The sequence below is a fragment of the Canis lupus genome, chromosome 29 (genome assembly GCF_011100685.1).
Source record: "Canis lupus familiaris isolate Mischka breed German Shepherd chromosome 29, alternate assembly UU_Cfam_GSD_1.0, whole genome shotgun sequence".
Taxonomy (NCBI): domain Eukaryota; kingdom Metazoa; phylum Chordata; class Mammalia; order Carnivora; family Canidae; genus Canis; species Canis lupus.
Genome location: NC_049250.1, coordinates 18,061,588 through 18,085,500, shown reverse-complemented (window position 1 = coordinate 18,085,500; position 23,913 = coordinate 18,061,588). Strand labels below are relative to the sequence as shown.

The window sequence follows — 23,913 nt, the reverse complement described above, 5'->3', positions numbered from 1 at the left end:
TTAAGCTCAGGACATGATCCTGGGGTCCTGGGATCAAGTCCCACATCAGGCTCCCTGAAGGGAGCCTGCTTCTCCCTCTGCCTGTGTCTCTGCTTCTTTCTGTGTCTCTCAGGAATAAATAAATAAAATCTTTAAAAAAAGAAACTAATAAGTCAATGGTAATTATATTATTTAACAAACTGACTTTCTTGCTTGAAATTTTATCTTCCAAAGGTGTTTTTAAATAAGATGTATTTACCAAAATATATTTTTTTGAAAACGATGTATTTCCCAAGGATCTTATTTAAATGCCTTAAGTATAAATTAAAATAAACTATAAATTTCATTTTTAAATAAATGTCAGATGGACAGTTTTCTGAATAATAATCATCTATCACTATACAAATCATTTAAATGTTCTTCCTAACACATATATTTAATACAGTCAATGCTTTTTTGAATCAAACCAAAGAACACCTTTCATTTCATTAGGGTCCCAAGTGATGTAACTATTTCTTAATCCTATCATGTCCTAAATCATTCTATATTTTAATTAAAATAGCAGTTGCCATCTTATTTAAATAAATAAGAGGAAGTGGCCTCTAAGTAGATGCTTTCAGGTCTGCATTACTTTAAAGTTTATACTTTTCCTAGGTCAGATGACAAACTGAATTGCACTCCTGAAGTGTGATAGAATTTACATTATCGATTTTTTTCTTGTATTCACTTCACAATTGTGTTTAATTATATTTTGCTATCCATCATCAAAATGCCAGTTAACATTTGATCATTCAAATAACCTGCTGTGGCCCCAAAGGAACCACTCACTCCAGTATCCACACCTCTGTGCAGCATCTTCACACACTGACCTGAGGTTTGGTCACAGGATCTGGTTTTCCCAAAGGGATATTAGCAAGCATGATATAAATAGAGTTGATCTCTTTATCCCCTCTTAAAATGCAGACACCATGCAGGAAGGAAAATCTGCTAGACTAGAAAGGGAGGCCATGTAGAGGAGCTCCGGAGTGAGAGAACACAAGGAGGGAGGTTGCAGAGCCCAGGCATTCCCAGCATAACTCCCACCACATCGGGTCCCTTCACAGGAACCAACACTCGGTCAACTCACGGAATGAAAAAAAATAATCAATCGTTGTTTTAAGCTACTAGGTTTTGGGACAGTCTGCTTTGTGGCAGACGCTTAACCGACTGATCCACCCAGGCGCCCCTATTTATTGATTTTCTTAATCATTTCACTAACCAACTCCTCTCTAAGAAAGCAGTCAAGGAAAATGAAAAGGAACAAAACTCAAATCAATTGGACTACTTATCAAAATTCTGACTGAAAGGGAAAGGTTTGATAATTTCAGAAGTGTCTTTTAAAAAAATTTCATTCAATAATATAATATAGTTCAATAAATATTTATTAAACCATTATAAACCAGAATAACCTATGAGTCTATGCATGAATTCCAATTTGCTATGCTAGTTTGACCTTATTAATAAGCAAAATTGATGAGCTATTTTCTTGTAGGTTCAGTATTTTGCAGGATGTCATTTCCTGATCTATGAGAAAATAGCCATTCGTCTCTCTGGTTTGGACATAAAGACACATTCTCAAATCCAGAAGAGAGTACTTGTCTGTTGATGAAGGAAAAGATACAAAGCCTCTCCTCTAAAGTTCCTTTTACATCTAGTTGATTAATCTGAGAGAATTTTCTCTTATAGGCCAATATTCACTTGTGCTTCATGGGATAAGCTTTGCCTGTAAATTAGGACTCTAATTTTATTTTTCTACAGCACTTGAAATTTAGTCAGAGGATAATGCTTAGAATTTTAAGTAATGACAAGTACATTTTGGTATTTTCTTTTAAGAGCTAAATCCAGTTACTTAAACAAATATATCCAAAACTCAATCACAGACCCTATAAAAGCCACACAGACACATAATAACCGTTATAAATCCTAAAGCATTCACAAAGGTCAAGAAAACAATTAAAACCTTTGGATTTCAATTTGATAAACGGTATTTGAAAATTCATAGCACAATGTCTACAGCCATATCACCCTGAATGCACCCGATCTTGTCTGAAAATTCATAGCACAAAATGAATGAAAGGAAAATCCACCAGAGCACTTTTTAAATAGATGAAGATATCGTGACAATAAGCTGCAATCATTTAAGCATAATTGATCATAGATAATTATAATTATAATTAATAATAATTATAATAACACAATCATAATGCTGAGCTTATACCATGCTTAAATGTGATCCTAGAAGCAGAAACCTGTGTTGTGCTCTAGGCTTTCTACGTAAGTATGCAATGAGATCTAGATAAGCTGCAGGGCAGTTTACCTTCATTGGTCTCCTATATTTCCTGCAGGCTGTAACATGTGCAATAACGCTGGCATGGGTCTCTTTACTGACATTGATTCCATTTACTTTGATAATACACTGTCCAGGGTGGAGACCAGCTGCTGCAGCCACAGTTCCTTCAAATACAAATAGGAAAATTGCCAAAAATTTGAGGAATGACATTCATTTTTATCACATATACAACAAGGAAAGTAATTTTTAAGTATAACAGAGATCTGGCTAGTATGCTCTTGATAAATTTAGTTCTGATAGCAATGCCCTCTCAAAATTTTTCTACTTTTCATCTGGCCACTCAAACTGTGATTAACAAAATATTCTCACATCTCCCTGAGAGTTAGTTTGAAGGATTATTGTAAAGTGACCTTTAACATGTTAGTCAGATATTCCCCCTCTCAAATGTCTAGTCAGTCTTAATTTTCTACATATGCGTATATAATAGCAAAATGGAAAGCCAGAAATTATATCTTATTTATCTTTCTTTAGTCTATAAAAATCTCTAAATATTAAAATAGTATTCACTTTAATTGGCTTTTCTTAGTAACATTTAAGAACATTTGTTATTGGAAATTTCAGTTTTATTTCTTTTTATTTTTTAAATTCAATTATAATTAACATACAGCATTGTATTAGTTTCAGGTGTACAATATAATGATTCACCAATTCTATAATAACTTTCATGTTTTAAAATGCAGTTATAAGAAATTCTTAGGGAAAAAAATCAAGTCAACTAGCAACTACAAATAGACTGGATTTGCTAAGTAAAATAAGTGTTCAGGATATCTAAAAAGGGTCAGGAACCACAGAATTGGTAGAGAATAAAACTAATCAGATAACATCAATGGTCAATCATTTATTTGCACAGATGAAGACTTAAATACGCAAGTGGCATATTCTATCAGGGAGTTAAGATTTTCAGAAACTTTCAGTCATTATTATTTGATATTCTGAGCACATCAACATTTACATAGCACCATTAATAAATACAATGAATATAATTATTATAAGTGATTATAAAACTTATGTTAGAAGAGCCTTCTTTTGTAAGCAATTTCTCCAATGAAGGAATTATCAAACATTTTAGACAACATAATTTATATTCAAGAAGACAGTATGTATTTTTTTTCTCACTAAAATTCACTCCTAGAAATACTAAGTGATTTTTCTGGATTGAAGCAGGTCTTGGAGGGAAAAGGGATGCTCCCTATAGAAAGAATAGCCTAAAAAAAGGCACTGAATCAAGAAATAACCTGGACATTTGGAAGCACATGAGCACTTAGTATGAGCTTAAAATGAGAGTGATGGGTGAAGACTCTGGAGAGCCAAGCAGAGCCAGGTTGTGAAGTCCTTGAATACTCTATGTGAAGTCCTAAGAGCCTGGACCTTACTATATATGCATGAGGAAAATCATTTAAGAATTTTAAGCAGACAAGTGACATGACCCCCCAAAACAGAGGATGGATCGCCAGAGTTTAAGTCAAAAATCAAAATCACAACAAGCATCTACTACAATTTTCTGGACTAGGACTAAAGTAGCATTTGTTATAAAAGATAGAATGAGATCAAGTATCTGATGTTTGATGACAGAGTTTTGTGAAGAGGCTACAGTCCTCAGGATTACTCCTCTGCCTTTGGACTCAGTGGCTGAGTAGACAGTCATTTTAATAAAGAAAATACAGAAGGTGAAGCAAGTTCAGAGTATAGATGGAAAGTTCAATTGGGGAAAATACTGAGTTTGGGGTTTTTTTATTTTTTTATTTTTTATTTTATTTATTTTATTTATTTTATTATTTTATTTATTTTATTTTTAATTTTTTTTAAATACTGAGTTTTTAAGGTGCCAACAGGGCATTTAGTGGAGATGTTTAATAAATAATTAGATCTAGACTATAGAACCCAGGAAAGAGATCTGAGCAGGAGGTAGAGATTTAAATATCTCCAGCAAGAAGATCAATGAGATTTCTTACAGAGAACAAGAAGGCAGAGAAGACAGGCAGGAGCCAACAGTTATGGGGATGATAGATGAAGGGAGCTGCCAGAGGAGGGGTAGGAGAAAAATTTGAAAAGTGCCATCTCAGAAATCAAGAGATGAACCTTTCCAGCAAACAGGAGTAGTCAGTTCAAACAAATACCACGAAAGCTCAATTAATACAAATGCTATTGATGTCCAAACAGTACTTTTCAGTCAAGTCCATGATAAATCTTATAAGACAGACTGGAGACATGGGTGGAAGATAGGGAGAGATGTCTATAGCACTGGGCTAAAACTCAAATAGGAAGTGAAGAAGGGCAGCTAAAGATACAGACCAGAATTTCAGGAAGTTTGGTCATGACAAAATAAAGTTTATCAGCATATTATTCCAGAGCTGAGCTTATCAATTTTGGATGTACATACAAATCATCCGAGGATCTTGTTAAAATGTAGGCTCTGACTCCGCACATCCTGCGTGGGTCCTAAGATTTTCCATTTCTAACCAGTCCCCAGGCAATGACAATGCTATAGGTCTATGGATCCTATTTTAAGTAGCAAGGATCTAGATGGGAAAACAGCAAGAGGAAAAGGTTCCGTGTTTGCTGTTCTACTTTGAGATCATTTTGCTTTTTGTTTATTTTAGTGGGAAAGAATTAAGCATGTTCACAGCCTGTACTATATTAATCCAATGAAGAGAAAAGGCCGAAATTCTGGAAGAGGGATATCTGACAGTGTAACACTCCAGAGAAGGTATCCGAAGGGATGGGATCTAGAACACCTATTCACCTTGAACTCTAAAAATGGGGAAAAAAGACCTCTTCCTCTAGGGTGGGAGAAAGCTAGTGAAGGTGTAAGAGCCAGTGAAACGTGCGGGTATGCAGAAAAAGGTGTGGGACTCTGAGGGTTTCATACCGACCCTGGATTTTTCTGTGAAAAAGGAAGTTCATCTTGGGATACAGGAGGAATGAGGAGAAAAAGAAGGAGATGATGAGAGACTTGAAAAGATTGCTGAGTCATTAGACAGGCCCAGTAAAAGGATGGTGAACTGGGATGACACTAATTCTACATCCATGATAGTTGTTTTCCCAGGTCCCCAGGAGAAAAACCAAAAGAGATGGTTAAGTTGATCCAAGACTAAAAAGAAATGACAGGGTACACCTGAAGAATAATGACGAGGATCCTAGTAATGCTGGCAAGGATGACAGGGGACCTACTCTGGAGATAAAGCTGGCTAAGGAAGGGGGTCTTCAGGTATATAACTAACCAGGAGAAACAGAGAAGAATCCAGAGGCTGGAGGTCCCAAATGAATTAAAAAAAAACAAAACAAAATACAAAACAAAAGAACCCCCACAAGCTGAGAATATCAAAGTGATGTGATTGCAGTAAGAAATTGGCATATTGGAGTTTTAGATTCCAAAGGTGAAATTTCAGATATAGATATACTCTAGTGTATGGCCATAGGAGAGGGCTGAAGAAGAAAAAATGAAAAGTTTTCCTTTCTTACAGCAAAATTACAGTGCAAAAAGAAACCACAGAATAATATCTTTTCATTTAGTATATATCTGAAAGGAAAAGCACATGAGCATTTCTGTCTTTTAGTCTTCAGAAGTAAAGGCCCAGATTTGGGCCTACCCTACAACTACGTTCCAAAGACAGAACCCCGCTCTTTGAAAGACATTGTAATAAGGACAGAGGCACAACTGGATTCACTCAGGTTTTCAGTGATTTTACAGTACAGATAATGTGACTCACTTTTTTGTTTAGTGAAAATGAAGATCTTTGATGTACCAACTATCCCCTTGCAGTATGAAATATATCCCATTTCAGTTTTATAATATTGAGTTATTGGAAAGGTTTTGAATGTCTATTAGTCTATATGTTTTAAACATCTCAGTGAAAAGACAAGTTTTTGAAATAAGATTCATTTTTGTCACATATACACTAATACAGGCAATTTTATAATCTAATACAAGTCTAGCTAGTATGTGCTTGATACATTTGATTCTGATAGCAATACCTTCTCAAAATTTTTCAGTCTAATATCTGGGTGATCATATTAAGATGCTTTACATTTTATGTTTTCTCAGAATGAGAATCATGTATGTCTCTTGTTAAGATAAATGCATGGCCTCTTTGCTTATAGTGACATTTCTTTCTATAGCAGCAAGCTATATACTATGTGGAATCTAACAGTCATTTCCTTAAATCATTTCTAGTGTTAGTATAATACAAAATTTAAGATACATATAACAAGAGATATCAATGGTTTATTTTTATTTACCTATCAAACAAAAAAGAATAAAACATAAATGTAAGTTATTATTTAATTTAAAATGCATTTTATAGCTTATGAAATGCTTCATTTATATAAATACTTGAAGTAATCATATAGAAACCGGTTATAAAAGACACAGATCATTCTTAAGCCTGAAAACCTACATCTTTGAGTTACTGACAAAAATATAGTTATTTGCCACCAGAGGAAAATACAAATGAACAACTGCATGAAAACATGCAGAAAAGTGTGATTGGGAGGCATCATTCTCTCATCAGTTTTGTTTTTTAATTTTTATTTAAATCCAATTTAATTAATATATAGCATATTATTTCAGAGGTAGAACTGAGTGATTCATCAGTTGCATATAACACCCAGTGCTCATCACATCACATGCCCTCCTTAATACCCATCACCGTTACCCCATCCCCTACCTACCCCACTCCCCTCTGGCAACCCTCAATTTGTTTCCTAGAGTTAGGAGTCTCTTATGGTTGGTCTCCTTTTCTATTTTCATCTTATTTATTTTTCCTTCCCTTTGCCTATGTAAAAGGCAAAAGATTTATGCAATCTGAAGAGAAACCAGAGTATTCCCTTTGCCTATGTTCATCTGTTTTGTTTCTTAAATTCCACATACAAGTGAAATCATAAGGTACCTTGTCTTTCTCTGACTGATTTATTTCACTTAGGATAACACCCTCTAGTTCCATCCACATCATCAGTTTTTAACAGTGATAAATATGCCTTATAATTTTAAGGGTTTTTTTATTTTTTTATTTTTATTTATTTTTTTTAATTTTTATTTATTTATGATAGTCACAGAGAGAGAGAGAGAGAGAGAGAGAGAGGCAGAGACATAGGCAGAGGGAGAAGCAGGCTCCATGCACCGGGAACCCGACGTGGGACTCGATCCCGGGTCTCCAGGATCGCGCCCGGGGCCAAAGGCAGGCACTAAACCGCTGCACCACCCAGGGATCCCCTAAGGTTTTTTTTTTAATATTTTTTTAGGAATATACTGCCACTGACCTAATAAAGTAAAAAATGATTGAGAAAAATCATGACAACATGATCATGTGCATTTTGAACATATTCTCCATCAGCCAGCAATATCCAAACATGCTGAAAAGCTGTTTGCCACGTGGAACGAATTTCTCACCTCTTCCTACTGCATGTACAACTGATGGGCCATATCCTCGGATCTGGAATCCAAGTCCTTCAGCTGAATCTGGGATTTTCACAGTCCTAAAATCAGTTAGAAAATAGGGTAAGATGACTTTAAAATGCCACAGTTGGTTAAAACAATGGTGCCTACACTTTATTCACTCTTTCAGTCAACATGTGTAGGGGGGTTTACTGTGTAAAAGATACTGACTGGGTTAGAAACCAGGTGACAAACAGGGCGCATGCCCTCACAAAGGCACCCAGCCAGCACACATGACAGACATCCTTAACTGAGCATGGCCATTGCATGGTGTACGCTGAATGAGGAACAGGCTCTGGGATCAGACAAAACTAGCTCCGAATCCTCATTTAGTCACTTGATGGTTGAGTAACTTGCACAAACTCCTTAACTTCTCTGAGCTTGTTTCCACAGAAAGAGGACATTAAAACTCATTTTGCCTGGTGTCATTGGTGACTAAAAGAGGAATCTTTGGTCCATTGCCTTACAACATGCTACGAACCATGTAGGCATTTCAATAAAATGGAAGCTCCTCTCCTTAGCTTACCATTAAAAAAAAAAGGTATTTATTTATTTGAGAGATAGAGAAGAGATAGAGCAGGAGCAAGGGGAGGGGCAAAGGGAGAGAGAGAATCCTCCTAAGACTCCCTGCCGGGTTCAGCGATATATGGGTTCAGCGATATACAAGAGGCTCTATCCCTGGACCCTGAGATCAACCTGAGCCGAAATCAAGAGTCCGCCACTTAACAGACAGAGCCACCCACTAAGGAGCCAACTTCTTAGTTTACTGTTACAAAGAAGATAGAGCACTGTGAAATGTCTTTGTTACAAATAATAAAAGAAACAGAGTTAATCCATTTCTACCTGTGGGGAATTTCATCAAAGCACAACAACAAAAAGCTACTTCTATGAAGAACAGATCTGTCAAACACTACCTCAAAATAATTATAAAATGTGATTAACTTCAGTATTTATTCAGTGAAATTTTGAGAGAATAATACATCAAAAGGAAAACCTGAATAAGGAAAGAAATGTTTTCAATGAAGCCATGTGGAAAACAAGATGAGGGAAAGTAGAGCCTGAGGAAACTATTATGACAAACCAATGAGGGATGTCCAGTTTGGCACTAATAAGTGAGCCACTCCACAGAAGGAAGCCAGAGATCAGAGAGCAACAATGAAAAGCAGGGAACATGAGATAAGGCTGAACATTATAATAATAAAAATGACTATCGTAAATTGCAGTACAGAGCAAAGACAAACGAATGCAATGCAATAAATTTTGATGGATGGCCCTAGATGCCCAAGAAACAAAAGTGTTTTCCAAAAGATGACGAATTAATCATGAAACAAATGTCAGCAGCACTTCAAGGGCACATTAGACAGAGCCTGAAGTTAGGTACAACAGCACTTACTTACAATTTATAAAATAGCTGCTAGATCAGTTTGAGCAACACCGTGCCTAGGACACTTGAGAAAGCCATACATGGCATTTGCGCCTGATGGCAGAGGCTGATCCTGCAATCTGAAATATAACCGAGGCAGGCTTTCCAAAATTGGGTGATAGAAATGGGAATTGTCTGTTTTAGGGAAACTTGAAAGTAGTATTATGAATTAAGTTACATACTGTGAATAGGCTATACACTATGAAGTGATCTACATATTGGTGGAGTAGAGGTCACAGAACTAATTTTCCTTTATCCTTAATTACATACCATCTGGTGTATAAGGCTGTATTTGCTTGCTTGGAATAGCACCTTGTTACTAGTGTCTGTCAAAAATAAATAAATAAAAGACACCTGAAAATGGGAAATAACTGACTAGGAAAAGGAAAAGAAAAAGGAATAAATATGTTTTCTGAGCATGAAGCAAAAAAAATAGAAGTAGCTCATGCTTCTATTTATCATGAACTAGAGTTCGCTTTTGCTGAAATAACTTCAAGCTTTCCAGCCATGGTGCGTTATTGTTGCTTTTGGATTGTGAGGAATTCATAGCAGCCTCTTGGTTCTTTCACAGCAAGGTCTTCTATCTTCTAATATTGCTAGGGAAGGCTGACCTTACTCTAATCTTCAAGAAGATTATTATATATTTCTTTAAAAATTTTGTACAAAACACCATGAGATTCATTTTGCTTATAATACTGGGACTCTCTTCATAAAGTGATCTTTGGAAAACATGTTTCCCTGCTGGGACCACTATATTGTCTATTAAACGAAGAATTAAGTTTATACAAAAGGAACACTCCGTTTCGTGTAGAAAGTAAGTGCACTAAATAATCTGCTACAAAGCCTTTTGAAAAATTCTTTGATGCTATCAAGTGTAAAATACAGCTATGCTCAAAAGAAAACTACAGTTGTATTTATTTCTCATATTTTTGCCTTTTCCTCCCCAGACAAGACACTACACATCAAGTATAAGGGGCCACTGTAAGAAAATATGGGAGAATGATTTATAGGAATCATACCTTAGGATAAGGACATAAAGGAAAGGCTACAGATTTCAAGTAAGTTAAAAGTGAAAGATAAAATCAGTACTCTATCTTCAAAATCAAAATGGTTTTGAAATATAAAATATGCTCCTGATGTAATAAGGAAGCAATGAAAAAAATGAAATAAGAAGAGATATGCATCACAGATAACATCACTGGAGTATACACGATGAGCTGAACAGGTCACTAAGTTCTTTACAAACCTAAATTTATTTAATGTTCTCAGCAGCTCCATGACATAGACAGTCTTATCAGCTTCATTTTTTTATGGATGAAGATGTTGAAGCAACATAATTAGCAAGCAAGTGGTGGAAGAGAAGCTTGAACCTGGACCAGAAATATTGGGTTCCAGATACTGTGCAATAAGCACAGAGTAGGAAGACACAGGTTCTAATGCTGCTCATCAAGCAATTAGTTCTAGAACTGAAGATTTGCCCCTATCTATTTAATCTTAAAGTTGAGGACTTCAGAGTGATCCAGCTGTTTACATGTCTATGATCAGTCAATCAGTAGTTACAGAGTTAAATCAGGGAGCAATAGGGCCATGGGGAGGCCCTTTATGTTTACTAAGGATGCTTTGGACTATTATTCTCTTATTCCTTTCCAGTCTGCTCTTTTCCTTTTAAGTGTCCTCAAAGGGTCCGGAGGTAGGCAACTAAGGTGAGTTTACCCTGGACAGGACTGGATAAAGAGGGAGTAATAGATCAAAATTAGGTTGAGAGAGAAGACATTGTTATGGTTATTCTCTGCCCTCCAGCCCAAAGTTTTCCTAAATGAGTAATTTTAATGAGTCACACTCACTCTTTCCTTGGTAAGTTTTACCATCGACCTTGATGACTTAATGCTGAAGAATCTAGCTCATTACATTGCATGCTCGCTTCAGCAGCACATATATTCTAGCTCATTACATTGCATTTCAATTCCTAAGATAAAGAGTGCACCCAGTTACTGATGAATATATATATTAAAGCAGGGAAGCATTGTATTCTATAGATAGTAAGAATATTTTCATAAGTAGTTAAACTAAACCTTTTGTTTTTTAAGTGGTAACCTTCATTTACCTTAAAATGAATACAGAGGCTTAGTTGCTTATTACTATGAATAAGTGACATAATTAAATTTTAGACAGTAATTTTAATATAATCATACTACATTAAGACATTATGCTAAGTGCTTTCTATTCATCATATTGATTAATTAATTGATTAAACAAATCATGGAAACATGATATGGGAACACTAGACTATCATGATTTGCAGAAGAAAAACCAACGTCTTCCAAGGATATCCATAATATCTTATTAATTAAAAAAAACAGATTATAATGCATGATCCCATTTTATAAATACACGGTTGTGTAAATCTGCATCAGTACTTAGAAAAATCAACTATTACTGAATTTCAAAAAGATAATAATGCCTGATATGATTATAAGAAACACATCTTTGTTTAGAAAAATCTATACTCTCTAAATTTGCTATAATAAACATGAGGGTTTTTTCCTAATCATAGGTAGGTAGGTAGATAGACTTTTTTTTTAACAGAATGGACATGTCACTAAGTACAAGCAAGCATGTGAGTGTATTTCACCTAGCTGTGCTCCCATTTCTTATAAGCATTTAATTACAAACCTAATATCTAACTAACTTATAGACCTGAAATTCTTAGAGCTGAACATGGTGAATGCAGTTCTTAATATAAAGTGTTCTCCTAGTTTTCTTCACTTCTAATCAAACTCAATCCAACCTAGACCAGAAAATATGGGCAGCAAAAACAGTATTAGTTCTACTGAAACTACCTGATTTGAGTAGCAAGCATTAGTATCATAAGTGATGCAGTTTTTCCTATCATTTAAAGACCAGTATTAGTGATCTTGGTGAGGTTTAAATGTCTCAAGCAATGAGATACTTAATTCTAGACATGTACTTAGTTAACTTTTCTATTTTATTCACCTATGTATAATTTTTTTTAAATCCCACATAAATCATGCAACTTACTCCCTTGGCTTTGTGCTCACAAGAACTCTTAGAGGTTTTCTGCTGTTTAAGCATGATTTCAGGAAGCAATCCACTTCATTGAAAGGTCTCATAAAAACTAGGTCACCATTAATAGCAAAAATCTTTTTCCCAACTTCCATGCCAGCCATCTAAGAGAGAAATAGAAAAAAAAATCAAATTATATTTTAATAAGGAATCTATTTCACAGAATTAGAAGCTGAAAAGACCTAGAACTTGCAGATTTTTGACATTTTAACACATCTGCAATGTTTTTTTATACAATTTCACACAACAGAACTGTGGGGGAGATAACACAGTTATTCTCTTTGACCTAGTTTTAAATTTGATCACCCATTTGTACTGAAATTCCCTGCCCCTTCTTTTATGACTTAATTTTGTACTCCTCCTGTGACCCTCTTTCTTTTGTACCTTATAGTTCTTTTTCTTATTTCATCCTTTAAGCTACAGTCAAACCCCAGGGTAATTTTCTTTTACTTTGTTTTCCATTTATGTCCAATTAACTCAGAGAGGTTCAACCTCTATATAGCCATCAATGACAGCTGAATACGTATTGCTAGCATGACACAGCATAGATATCTTCAGGGCAGGAGAGAGGAATGGCCTGGAACCCCAGGAAAAGAGCTCCAGAAAGCACAGATTGGCAGAGGCTGAAAAGATAAAAGAAGACATCATCTCTCCATGCCAACCAGGCCGCCATTCTTAACCAATTCCACTGACTCCGAACTACATGCTGTTTTGGTTACCAGAGAAATGATGAAAACCTGAGAGAGTGCATTTAATCAGTGGCATAGTCAGATGAAACTGTCCCCTAAGAACACCCACAGAAAATGTCTGAGAGAAACATTTCCTTCTTGCAGAAAATTACTAAAAATAGTCCCTTCTTGGTCCAGCCCACTAACAAAGTATGAGTTGACCAGAGTTATTTCAATTGGAATGAGTGTGCTCTACCTAACATTGTCTTGCATGAGCTTGTGTTTTGGTAAAAGATGAAGGCCTTGGGCAATAGCAGATAGGAGGATGGATGGCAACCTTAAATAGATTCGAAGTTAAAAGCCATGCTTCATTCATTCTCACATTCTCTAGTTAAGATTTATATATTTAGAAGTTTGGTTGAGGATTAAGGCATTTTTACAAGCCAGACAGCAAGGTGAGACCATTTTAAATCTGATATGTGTGGGATATAACAATCCCAATAGGTTCCGTGAGAGCAGGAGATTTTGTCTCTTGTTCACTGTTGTATTCCCAGAGCCTAGAACACTGCCTGGTATATAATAGGTACTAAATAAATAATTCTCAATGAATGATCAGGAGATTCATTTTTTAAAGGCTGATGACGTGAGAGAACATCACTTGCCATTAACCTAATGAGAAAATAAGTTAAAACATGTGCTTTACTGGTGAAAGTTATATATATATATATTTTTAGGACAATCAAAAGTGATAGGAAAATAAAAGACATAGCCCTTGATTTAATGGAACAGTTATCTGACATACATAATAGTGTCTCACTGAATGCAGTCTCCATAGGGTTCCCCCAATCACTGATGAACAGGGAAGTCCCAGGGACAAGGGATAAGCCATGTGACTTCCCAGGAGGTTAAGAGTTCACAACTATCAATCTTTACAATACTTCCTTTCAACTATCTTTGAGTACATGGACTCTGTCACAAATCCCAATATCTGGTAGAAACTCAGAGTAAGATTATTCAGAAACACTATTTTTTTAAAGGTTTTATTTATTTATTCATAGACACAGAGAGAGAGAGAGAGAGAGGCAGAGACACAGACAGAGGGAGAAGCAGGCTCCATGCAGGGAGCCTGATGTGGGACTCGATCCCGGGTCTCCAGGATCACACCCCAGGCTGCAGGCGGCGCCAAACCGCTGCGCCACGGGGGCTGCCCAAGAAACACTATTTTTAATAAAGACACTTATAAGCTAATTTCAATTTGTTTAGAACTTTTATATTTGTATGTCATGGACAAGAAATTTAAATAAAGATGCTACTTTACATTACCTCAGCATTAGAGCCCTTTTCTACCAACTTTATTATTGGAACTTTATTTTTGTCTTCTAACCCAAAACCATAGCTGCCTTCATTGGATTTAATCTGAAATGCAAAATATTAACATTATTAATAAAGGTACTATGAAAAAAGGTACAAATCAAACAGAATAAAGGAAGAAAACTTATACATGTTAATAAGCTTACCAATAATGATTTGGCTATAACATTTTCCACAACTTTTAAATCATGTTTCATTAGACGATGCTTCATATTTGATCCTTCCATTTCCTCATCCGAAAAAAAACGGAAAAGTAGGGGTTCATCTTTGAATTCACTTTTTTCAAGGACTACAAAAACAGATTCAAATAGTTTCAATTAATCCAAAAATTGAACCCACTTTCCATATTAATAGACATTCAGTAAACGAATACCTGTCCCATAACCTCAATGTCATACTCTTAGAAGAAATTTCACTCACAAGTATCCCTATGATATTGTTCTATTTCTTCTGACAGCTTTAAACTGATAATTCTTTTAAATTACTATTAACTGGTATGCCTGAGTGGCTCAGCAGTTAAGCATCTAGCTTCGGCCCAGGGCGTGATCCTGGAGTCTCGGGATCAAGTCCCACATCAGGCTCCTGCATGGAGCCTGGTTCTCTCTCTGCCTGTGTCTCTGCCTCTCTCTCTCTCCTTGTCTCTCAAGGACAAATAAAATAAAATCTTTAAAATATAAAAATATAAATAATTATTAACTAAAGAATTGTGAATTTTTAAGTATTTTTTCATAACTTAACTGTTTTGTACTCACCCAAATTTAATAAAAGATTATAATGAATAAAAAATGTATGCAATCCAAAACATAAAAACCTACAGTGTTTTGAATTTGTAGTAAACATTCAAAGTAAGTTTTTAATATCCTGAACAATTATGGGAAAACTCAAATGAGTAAGTGTTGCTCTTATGTGTGTGAGCCATTCCCACTGTGGTCACTTTTATCAACAATTCAAACCAGAAATAGATCTTCTGGGTGAAATGTAATTTTAGTTTCCACTAATTCCTAGTCTTTTTCTATTTCAAAACATTATTCTCAAATAATCTTATTTCAATAAAGGTCATTTCCCCCCTTTTATGTATGTTAATAGTTCCCCCCAAGTCCCTAAGATCCCTGACACGCCCTGATGACATAAGGTTTATGTTTCATTAATCTTTTTAAAAATAAGGCTAAATACCAATGGAGAGAAATTTATATTCAGTGAGATCCTGACAGCTGTCAAAATGTTTTGAAAGAGAAATCTTCTCTATTTCTATTTATCTCTCCTTGGTAGGTAGAAACACACTTGTTGGAACAGGGTAATTCATTGAGCTGGGAAACTAAAGGTAAGACAGTGGTCCCATGGCACTGTACAAGGTTTGGCTTAAGATGAGACAAATCTCCAGGTCTGGGTCTGATTCTGGGTGTGACTTTGGGAAAGTTACTTAACTCTTTGAACTGTAGTTTCCTCATCAGTAAAAGGGGGGGCAATAAAACCTTCTTCATAATGCACAGAACCAAAAATGAAGTAACAAGTGTGATTAACTGGACATACAGAAAGCAATACAAAACTATTTTATTTCATTATTATTACAGAGTTCCAAATAATAACTGGTGATATATGTATTGATCTTTGGATGGAAGACTGGCTGGCAACTTGGGTTAACAATTGAAAACTATCAACCACCAATTAAAAAGTAACATGCCACATTTGACAACAGAAATGAAAATTCTACTTGAGATCAAGTTAGGTCTTGCCTACATGACCCAAGTGCTTCCACAAAACTCACATGGTGTTTTGCTACTGCTATTTTCCTCTACAAAATACTATGCCTAACAGGAGTGAGAAAGGATATCAATAAAGACAGGCAGGAGCCAAATTTGTTGTGCTTAACTGACATAGACTTTTGTAGGGAAACTATTGTTCTTAACTCAATAGTTTATTTTTTTTTTGTTATTTTATTTATTTATTTAGGCATATGAGAGGGGCAGACAGAGAGGGAGAGAGAAAATCTCAAGCAGGCTCCACCTCCAGCATGAGCCCAACAATGGGTTTGACTTCACACCCGAGATTGTGATTTGAGCCAAAATCAAGAGTTAGATGCTTAACCGACTAAGCCACCCAGGCACCCTTAACTCAATATTTTGACATAAATATTTAGATAAAGTTACTGCTTATTGATGTTTTAAAAAGAAAAACAATTGGAAGCTCAGCGGTTTAGTGCTGCCTTCAGCCCAGGGCGTGGTCCTGGAGACCCAGAATTGAGTCCACGTTGGGCTCCCTGAATGGAGCCTGCTTTTCCCTCTGCCTGTGTCTCTGCCTCTCTCTCTCTCTCTCTCTCTCTCTCTCTCTGTGTGTGTGTGTGTGTGTGTGTGTCTCATGAATAAATAAATAAAATCTTAAAAAAAAGAAAATTAAAATACTTGAAGGCTTTCAGCTTGATATTATTGTTTTAATTCCCCATAATAATGTCAATTCTCCCAGTCAATAGTTTGCTCTTCAAAGACTGATATTTCTCTATCACAACTCATATAGTGCTCTAGAGATACATAGTGGGATGTAATGGAAATCCCAAATGAATGTAGGCTAACCAAAAATGCTCTCAATATCATTGAAAGTTTTGTTATACTTCCTTCTTCATAAAAAGGTAATGACCTTGTGATTGTTTCAGTTGGTTGAGTAGTTGACTCTTGATTGCTCAACCAACTGAGGGTCATGAGATTGAGCTTGGGGTCAGGCTCCACCCTCAGCAGGCAATCTGCTTAAGATTCTCTCTCTTACTCTCCCTCTGCCTTCTCTCCCAGTCTCTTTCTCTAAAATAAATAAATCTTTTTTTTTAAAAAAAGGTAATAACCTTCTGAAAGTAACTGGCAAATAGGTATATATACATAACCCAAATGTGTTTATAAGTATACATATATATGTTATATACATGCAAACAGTGCAAAAGATTAGGTTTGTGGAATCTATAAGATGCTATGAATAGAGAGGGAAAACTAAGTCTCATTATTTTTATAAATTTAGGGGGAATGAAGTCATCGAACAACAAAATCTTTAATTAGTAGCCAATATGAAAGACATTTTTTTCCATAGATTTATAATTTTATTCTCTGAGATAATTTTAAAAGCATTTTTCTAAAAAGAACAATAATTATCTGACAATATATGCTTTCATTTAATCATTTTAAATATATACTGACATTCAAAAAACCCATGAGTCTGATCTAAAACAATTTCAATTTTTTTTAGAAGCTACTTAAAAAAAAACCAACTTCTTAGTTCAAGATTTTGTTCTTCTGGAATCAGTCTAGAAAAATAGAAGGGAAGTCATAGCAACTGGTAGATAATAGCAACTAGACATTGGAATGGCACCAGCGGTGAAATTGAATGCAGCTATGATGTAGCATGGATACATGGCAAGACCCATACAGTCTTGTTGGTTCATCTCTAAATGACTTCACTAAAAGAATGAGATACTCCCTATGCCCTAACAAAAACAAAACAGTAAAATACATTTGTAATCTCCCAGAATAAAAATTCCTACCATGGTGCATAAATCCATTGTCACAGAGACCGACACCAAATATCATTGCTTCTTCTCGGGTGCGGCAATCCCCCTGTTAACCACAAAAATATGGCATATCTTAATAGGCAACTAAAGGCTTTGTTGTGTCTTTATGACATTTGATGTTCCCAGCACCATACTGACAGAGCCAGTCATTTATTAAGGCACACATCGCATTCATAAGCTCATGATGCACCTAATTGCTATAAAACATTTATTTAATTATGAAAACATCTTTTTTGACATTAAGTGAAAAGCAAAGAGTTAATATTTCCTGAGAAAAACCATATTGTATTAAACATGAAAATATATAAGTAACTAAAATTTGTTGATACCACAAATGATCCATTTCTCTCATTTTTTTTAAATCTTGTATCCCAATTGTACCACAAGAAAACAACCTATATATTGAAAACACACTAAATAAAGTTAACGAAAAATCATTATGCATGATCTCTGCTATCACATTCCTCTACTAAATGGCCTTGCTCTTTAAAGGACCCCTAAAAAACTCTACTAATGTAGGGTGATTTCTAAGACCCTAAAAGTAATTTGTACAGCTGAGCTTGTAAATGCAAGCTTCTCTTTTACTATCTTGCAGAAAAAATAATCAGATCATATAAATGAAGAAAAAAATGAAAGCCCAATCCAAGCTTCTGTTATGTTTTTATCTAGAAAACTTCTATTTTGTTCATATAAGTATGGATTCATATATAGGAATAGGCATATGTACATATATGTATGTATCTAATGTTAGTCCTACCAAATTATTCTAATGTCCCTGTGCCTTTTACTGTTAGATAATAATTCGCTAAGTAGTAAACCGTTGTGAAAATAAAAATCTAGATAAATGAAGGGATTTGTTCAACTTTACATAACTAATCAGAAGAACAAGCATCTGGTAGTAGATTACCTGAGTCCCAGTCCATCACCCCAATTTCTAGTATGTACCACTTCTAAGAAATTGTCATAATAGGCCACTAAGAAAACCTGAAGAAAAAAAATAATTGCAATATGGTCCAGTTTTTGGATAGCCTGTTCTATTATTCTAATACTCACATTTGAAAAGTAAAACAATGCCAAAAAAAAAAGAAGAAAAAAAGCTGCTCACTGGTTCCTGAACTTTAAATATTTATTAGGCACCAATCTTCACTTCAAAAAACTTTCTTCAGTTTTCTCACATAGTCAACATACACAACAAGTTCATGTGAATTCTATAAGATTATAATTTCTATGTAAAATGCCAACTCTGACACCAAGTACAGAACCAATTCTAATGATGCACATTTGACCATAATATTGAAAAAGGCTCTGACTCTAGTAAACCCACTGCATGTATGAATCAGTTTTTATATAAAAATAATTGTTTGGTTTAATCTAAAATCTTAACTTCTAAATAAAATACATTTAAGTGCTATAAATTCAAAAATAAGCAGTCTTGGGTAGTCTAGAAATTAATATTACATAATAAAAATCTCAACATTTATGTGCACAAATGAATCAAATATTAAACAATATTGAAGCAAAAATTATGATTATCAAATGTTATTCATATTTAACAAAGAATAGACCACTTTCTTTAATAACAAAAAAGTAAAACTGCTTATGAAATAGACATATATATCTAAGCATGATAACATTTCAACAAGCAATATCCCCTACCCCAAAATAGTAAGTTCTATCAAAGTTGTTTTTTAATCAATGAAAAACAAGTGATCATATATTAGTTGACCCAGTATAATAAAACATTTAAATTTTTATTTGAATATCTAGTATGTTGGGGTAGATGCCCTAATTTGCAAATAACATTTTTTCAATACCTACCATAGTTCCTGAGCTAAATAAATACAATTAACAATAAATTTCATACTTTCTTATTTAAAATGAGCGTAGATAAATATTAAAGCTTATATGGTCAAAGCACAATTATTATCTAACCAAGAGAAAGGCACAGGCATTTTAGAATAATTTGCTAGGACTAATAAACAGTATCTTAAAACAAATTAGAAAACAAACCATACAAGAGGTTTTAGTGTATGTGCATAGATATTCTTCAGTAATATTCAAATTAAACCTAAGATTCGATTCTATTCTTTTCTTTTTTCTTTTCTTTCTTTCTTTCTTTCTTTCTTTCTTTCTTTCTTTCTTTCTTTCTTTCTTTCTTTCTTTCTTTCTTTCTTTCTTTCTTTCTTTCTCTTTCTGTTTCTCTCTCTCTTTCGTAAATAGACTCCATGCCCAGCATGGAGCCAAATGTGGGGCTTGAACTCATGACCCTGAGATCAAGAAGTGAGTTGAGATCAAGAGTCGGATGCATTCTTTAAAACAAAACAAAACAAAACAAAACAAAAAAAAGAAAAAGTCAGACCCTTAATTGACTGAACCATCCAGATACCCTACACTTAGTTTTTTTGATGAATCTCAGTTGATATTTTAAAAATAGGAACATCTTTCTCTTGAAAGACCGAATAGTATAAAAATTAACTTTGAAGACTCTGAAGTCAGATTACCTAGATTCAAATCCTAACTCTGCTTTATATTAGCTATTTTACTGTGTGTCATCTGCACGTGGTGATAAAAAAAAAAAGTACCCTGATCACCTCAAAGCTTAAAGCAGCAGTGAATGTAACTCAGAAACTTCTATTTGTCTATTTACCTGCGCAATTAACCAGTCTATAAGTTTGTTGGCCATGACTACAGATTTGTAGGTCCTTAGATGGTAATCTTTATCTCTATACAGGAAAAAGAAAACAAAACCAGTAAGCAAGGGGATAAGTGCAGGAAAACATTTCATTTAATATCAGTGTACAACAGAAAAGTTTACTAAATATAATCTGAATGTATCATCCAAATTATGTGCAAATAAGAGAGGTTTCCGAGGTATACATAATACCTGAAAATTCCTTCATTAGCTCATATCAGAACTGACTGACAAGGATACCAAAACAGGACATTTCTCCTTTGACATCTTCTTATACACAAGTATATTATTACTGATATATTATCTAGTAATAACTTAGCTAGAAACACAATACCTCATTAAAAGAATAACAAAATAGAATTCTTCCCTTAAAATCAAGATAGAGTCTACCAAAAAAATCTCATCAAAATGTGGAGAATAAAGCAATCCTTTCATTCCTGAATTCTCCAGGAAGGCTGGATTTACACAGGAGCATTATTCCATTTGGCTCAGCTGCAGTAGCAGACAGCAGGTCTGCCTGAGGTAAACATGCTGAGAATCCTGTCATTCATCTTGTCTGATCAGAACATGGACAAGTGATACCACATCCCCAGGAAACCAAGGGAACCAGTTGATTCTACATTAGCCTCAACTTTCAGTAAACTTTCCAGATCTGAGAAATCATTCAAAGTGAAGTTAGACACCAACAAGTGCTCTTGATCAGAATGGGGCCCTCAGAGCAGAAATCTATAATGCATTCATTCTGCAGGCCTGGATCAAAGAGAAAATGACAGTCTTTTCAAAATGTCAAAAGATCTGAACTGCAAACAACTTGAAGTAATAAATAATTACTAGCTCTATTCACAGTTCTTTAGCCCCTGTCAGCAATTGACAATTAATACTGACATCATTTTATCTACTTTCATAAAAGGAAAAGTCCCCGAAAAATGGTTGAAATTTCTGAGATCTTAGTAATGAATACACTAAGTTAGCTAGTAATCAATAGCAGATTCTTTTTTCAAAAAAAAAATCTTTTTAAATCTATCTCCATGTTTCTGATACCTCATTGCCCATTTCATCTTGGTTTCCATAAACTTCAGTAAGAAGGGAAAGGGTAGTCAGGATATTATAAAACACATGTGGGTCAGTGAATTCTTCACTCAAATAATTTTTCTTTTTGTAAGCTGAGTTCACACATATTAAAAGCATGACTATCATACATTCCATCTGTTTTATGGTTTTTTTCCCATAAATTTTTCCTTGACAGCTCATAAACAATTGTCATTACTAGCCAAAGAACAATTCCTTATCAGCTCTTATGGAATGTAACCTTCTTGATAAGAAATCCCATATGGCTAAAATACATTTTCAGAGCACATTTTCTCACATACAAAATCTATATATACACAGGTAACATGAAAAATGTAAGCATTATTTTTTTCTGAGTTTAGCAGAAAAAACTAATTTAAGTACCCACTTGCTATGGAGTGAAGTAACCATCTTTTAGTATTAGGTTATCCAAAATATTTGCAGGGTGGCTATGCTAGAAATCTAGTAGGGAATCAATAAATATGGGTTCATTTTCACTTCTTTTCACTTTAAGGAAGCCTATTTGTGAAAAGGCATTTTTAGGAGTAATGGATAAGATTCTGTTTCTTCCTCAAGGATCTGCACTGTGTTCTCTATAAAACATTAGTGAGCATTACAATACACTTAAACAGTCACTTGTGGATAGTTTTTTCCTTAAGTTCTGAGTTTCCTTGGAATTGGAAACCAGAATGAAAAATAGAAACACCAGCACATCAAACATTTGGATTCTATAGCCATGACTGAAAAGACTCTTTATTCATTTTGGAAATGAAGCATCCATATTTTTTTTTTGGTCCTGAATATTAAGTTTCAGTCAATAAGTTCTAGATGACATCTGGCCATTTGAAATGAGCGTAGCATCATACTACATTCTATCAGTGTATATTTCATAAAAAAACAATAATATTCCAGAACATCTCTTCTATTAGTAATCATAACACAAAACTCAGTTTTCTGATGTCTTTCTGGAGAGATAAACTGAAAATTAATTATGATTCCACTTTAAAAAAGGCATATCTCTTCAAAAGGAAAATCATGTTAGAGAACAAAATTATAAAATTTTACTTTTTAACTCCAATTAATTCTTAATTTTCAAGTACAAAATCTTTTCTTTGGAAAAAAAGACTGTTAGAAGAAAATACTGTGAAAATACATGCCAAAGATGTGATTATACAACTTGATGAAGAAAAATCAATATATAATAATCATAGTGGTATTTATAGGAAATAATATTTCAAAATCATCTCCTAGTCAACTATTATTAACTAAATATTAACTAAATGTGGATTATTTCATTATGAAGTCTATAATTTAGTATGAATTAGTGGCAAATAATTTTAGAAATCAGAATAAAAAGCCATGGAAAAAACTGTATAATTAGAGCCTCACAAAATTTAGAAAAATTTTCAGATCAATTATTACTTAAAATAATCTTTAAAGTATAATTTTCACTTATGGAAGAAAAATAAGCCAAGAGTCTGCAGCTGAACAATGCTTACCTAATATGCAATATAAATATTTCCAAGTAAGTTGCCCAGAACTTAGAAATCAGACTCACCTAATCACTGGAGTAAACAGACTATGGAGACGGCAATATAATCTCACTCCCTATTATAAAATAAAGATATGTCAAAAACAAGGAAGATCACTCAAAGGACAGACTAATGAAATTTTGAGACTACTAATTCCACTGTCAACATTCTGGAATCACTATATAATCTCTACCATTTAAAAGTTATTCATCTGTTGTATTACATCAGAAAAAATAACTTAAATAATTAAAAACAGGACCAAGTTGTACTATGAATTTGACATTTGTCAAATTTGTACATATGAATTTTATACATATGACATATACATAGAAAAAGTTTTTAAAACTATTTTTCTTAAAATGTAAAACTTCAAAACACAAGCAGAAAATAAATCTATGCAGCAATAATACCTCACACTACATGTTCATCATATATCAATATAAATTTTGTCAAATATGCGAAGAAAACTGATGTTACATAAATTTTATATATTTATGTATTTTTAAAATTTATTCAAGTATAATGGCCACTTGTTGCTACATGTGACATAGTTTTCAGTGGATATAATCTGAGTGATGCAATTTCATTACTTCCATTTAGAACTACATAAGAGAATGAAAAAAAATGATCTAACCCTGGAATTCTTTAAATAGCAAAAAAGAAATTGAGAGACTTGCTTACAAATGCTATTTTCTACACCAGAAGAATTTTTTTTTAAGTCTTTTT

General features: G+C 34.2%; 1 protein-coding gene across 1 annotated transcript in view; it reads right to left on the bottom strand.

Moving 5' to 3' along the window:
- PREX2 (phosphatidylinositol-3,4,5-trisphosphate dependent Rac exchange factor 2) overlaps positions 1-23,913 on the bottom strand; it is a 276,462-nt gene that overhangs the window by 127,314 nt on the left and 125,235 nt on the right. The window contains 8 exon segments of the mRNA XM_038579474.1: positions 2,336-2,472; positions 7,758-7,843; positions 12,265-12,413; positions 14,301-14,393; positions 14,495-14,637; positions 17,869-17,941; positions 20,543-20,618; positions 23,214-23,263. Coding sequence (XP_038435402.1) covers positions 2,336-2,472; positions 7,758-7,843; positions 12,265-12,413; positions 14,301-14,393; positions 14,495-14,637; positions 17,869-17,941; positions 20,543-20,618; positions 23,214-23,263 — 807 coding nt within the window.